The sequence below is a fragment of the Vitis vinifera genome, chromosome 13 (assembly GCF_030704535.1).
Source record: "Vitis vinifera cultivar Pinot Noir 40024 chromosome 13, ASM3070453v1".
Taxonomy (NCBI): Eukaryota; Viridiplantae; Streptophyta; class Magnoliopsida; order Vitales; family Vitaceae; genus Vitis; species Vitis vinifera.
Genome location: NC_081817.1, coordinates 18,347,001 through 18,349,769, shown reverse-complemented (window position 1 = coordinate 18,349,769; position 2,769 = coordinate 18,347,001). Strand labels below are relative to the sequence as shown.

General features: G+C 35.7%; 1 protein-coding gene across 1 annotated transcript; it reads right to left on the bottom strand.

Moving 5' to 3' along the window:
* Positions 1-379: 379 nt before the first annotated feature.
* LOC104881250 (phenylacetaldehyde reductase-like) lies at positions 380-2,278 on the bottom strand. Its single transcript, XM_059741922.1, has 2 exons — positions 2,106-2,278; positions 380-1,013 (listed from the first exon to the last, which is right to left on the bottom strand). Exons 1-2 carry the CDS (start codon positions 2,276-2,278, stop codon positions 869-871), a joined length of 318 nt encoding a protein of 105 aa, XP_059597905.1. The 3' UTR covers positions 380-868.
* Positions 2,279-2,769: the final 491 nt, after the last annotated feature.

Below are 2,769 nucleotides of genomic sequence, written 5' to 3'. Positions count from 1 at the left end.
GCTACTATAATTTTTCACCATGCAAGGATGGAAATTATACTTGCATTTTTTTAAGTTTTGGTTTGGTTGATAATTTTGTTTCTAAGTTTGCAGTTTGAAAACTACTTCACTACTATTGAGTCTCATATCAACATTATTCAAGTTTAAGGCACAAAATTTTAGAATTAGAATAAAATAATGAAATTTGAAACTTAAGCATTTCTGATAAAAGCACTACCGGGGTTTATTAGTGAGAATTATTTTTTATAAAACATATTTATATTCAACAGTTATTAAAAAAAATTTGGGGTTTCAATCTTATTGTCTCTAATCATTTCAGTACTCTAAGAAACAAAATGAGCAGAGATTCTATCAAACCCAACAGAAAGTAAAACTTCAGTAAGCATAATTTTCCCTTGTTTTGGAATGGTTGAGCAGCCAATCACAGAATGAAGTTAATGGACCATGCCACCTCACTGCCTACATTTCTAAAGGCAGAGCTCACTGTGTCCTTACATATGGTATAATCAAGAACATTGCCCTTACATAGTTCGTTAGCTACCAACCTCTGCATAAGTTAATGACAAGTGAAAATCTTCCTCAGTTACTTCCCAAACAAAAAATCTAGTTTGGAAGGGACCTAAGGTCTACGAATCTCCCTGGAGCCCATTTAGGATAGTTGATAGCTTTTGTTGTTGAGCAGAAGCAGAAATAGAAGTTACCGCTTTTTATATGTCGTTGTTTTTCTTTTGGAGAACTTGTAGCATGTCTTGGGAATTGCTTACCATGAACATATTAGAAAATACATGACTCCAACACACTTAACAATGAAGTTACCAAGAAGACACCATTTTTTGTTTATGATTCATTTGCATGGCTATACCATGTGTCAGAAACTGACAAAGTTCCTCTCCCTCAAGCTTTCCACAGTGTCCTTCAGGCTCTCCTCCAGAGGAGTGAAGTCGATGCCCAAACTTTTAGTTTTCTCCTGGGACACCATATGGGTTGGTTCATAAGGCTTGTCGTCTGCACATCTGCCACAAATAAAACAGAAACACAGTTTCTTAATCAATCAGTGAAATGACTGGTATTGAAGAAAAGAAAACTCTCAGGACACGGACCTGAAGCTTAAAACACATCTCTTTGGGTAATTGAGAAGATCCCCAAGCAATGGGGATTAGTTCTTTTGTACTAGAAGAATGAAATATGGGTTTAACTAGACCTAAATGGCAGAAAGTATTCAGTGAATCTGAAGGAACTCCACCAAGGTCAATATTGATGATAGAAGTTTGAAAACACATTTGTGGATATGATAAGCCAAAACATAATAAATAATATAAATCAGAAAATTCCTTAGCCCCGATCACTGAAGTACTTTTAGATCCTTAGCACTTTGATAACATATTAAGAATCGGATGCAATTCATAAGAAGGCGATGTGTTGAAATAGCATAGACGTGCCATTATGACCACCGTGAATGGAGAAAGGCTACACATGCATGTGAAATATTTCAACCATACAACAGTATTTAAAGACAGTGGTCCAGCCATGGCCCAAGTAAATGCAAGCTACATCCTACTGGATTCACTGGCACATCATAGAGGATAACACAGACCGACAAGGTAGGTGAATTTGCAGCTTCCCAGCTCATTCAGATGGAGAGGATTCACCTCTCCAAGGTTTGATTCTCAAGGCAATGCCTTTTGTGAAAATCTCAATAATTTGTTGATGGTGTTGTTTCAGTCTTATTAGAACAACTGTTTCTTAGTTTAGTCTATCGTCAATTGGTGTTGTCTGTGCAACCAAATGATGAAATCAATGTATCACATATTCATCCAATGCAGGTTACTTGTTTTATTGTGTCTGTTGCCTTCCTGATGTAGTTGTTTCCTTTTGTTTTTAATTTTTACATTTTAGTGCTACTTTCATACTACTACTTGCACCGGAGTTGTGCCCCTTTTTCTAGGTACTTCTTTACAGAATATGTATATATTAAGCCTATCAAAAAATAAAAGAAAAACCCAAAATAAACAAAAAAAAAAGTAACATTGCCTAAGCTGCAATATTGATTTCAAAGGGCACTAACGCAAACTAGAAATAATGCCCTGCAAATAATAAAATCTTACTTCTCAGGTAGGTTTAAAGCAGGGTAGAGCTTCTGCAAAATCTTCATTGTCTCAGAACAGTGTAAAATGCTCCCTACTAAACAGTATCTGCCTCTAGCCATTGGAAGCTCACTCCCTACTAAACAGTATCTGCCTCTAGCCATTGGAAGCTCATATGCTTGAATATGTGCCATGGCAACATCTCTAACATCAACCCATCAATGTGCTTTATTGGGAAATGTATCTCCTGCAGCAAACAAATCTCAGAAGCTTACATCACAAGTATTATGTAAGTGTACTGAAAGCATCAGTTTCTGTTGCCTATTTAAGTTTAGTGTGCAATCTGCTCAGTGATAATATGATGTTTTTCCATTTATTTATTTATAGTCATTGTCAACTGATTCATAGAAGAAGAACGACCACCAGCTTTTGGCACAATCTCAAAAGTATTACAGCTAGAAATTTTTGAAGCACACATTTTCATCTTAGACTGTTTGTCTCAAACGGAAACGCTTAGAAAATGATGCAATCACACTTAGCAAATACACTTCTATTTATCGCCTTATGTAATGTTGGAAATTACAAGTGAAAACATTATTTTGTACAAAATACCTTTCTTATTTCATATGAAAGATCGAATGGTTCTAAAGCAGCACGACAAATTACTTTGGTCATTGCAAGCATT

Bases quoted from the DNA above. Each gene is read 5' to 3' on its own strand.
- LOC104881250 (XM_059741922.1), bottom strand. From the start codon at position 2,278: ATGGCACATATTCAAGCATATGAGCTTCCAATGGCTAGAGGCAGATAC. The intron at 1,014-2,105 runs GTAAGATTTTAT...TATTTGTGGCAG, and splicing joins GCTTTAAACCTACCTGAGAA to ATGTGCAGACGACAAGCCTT.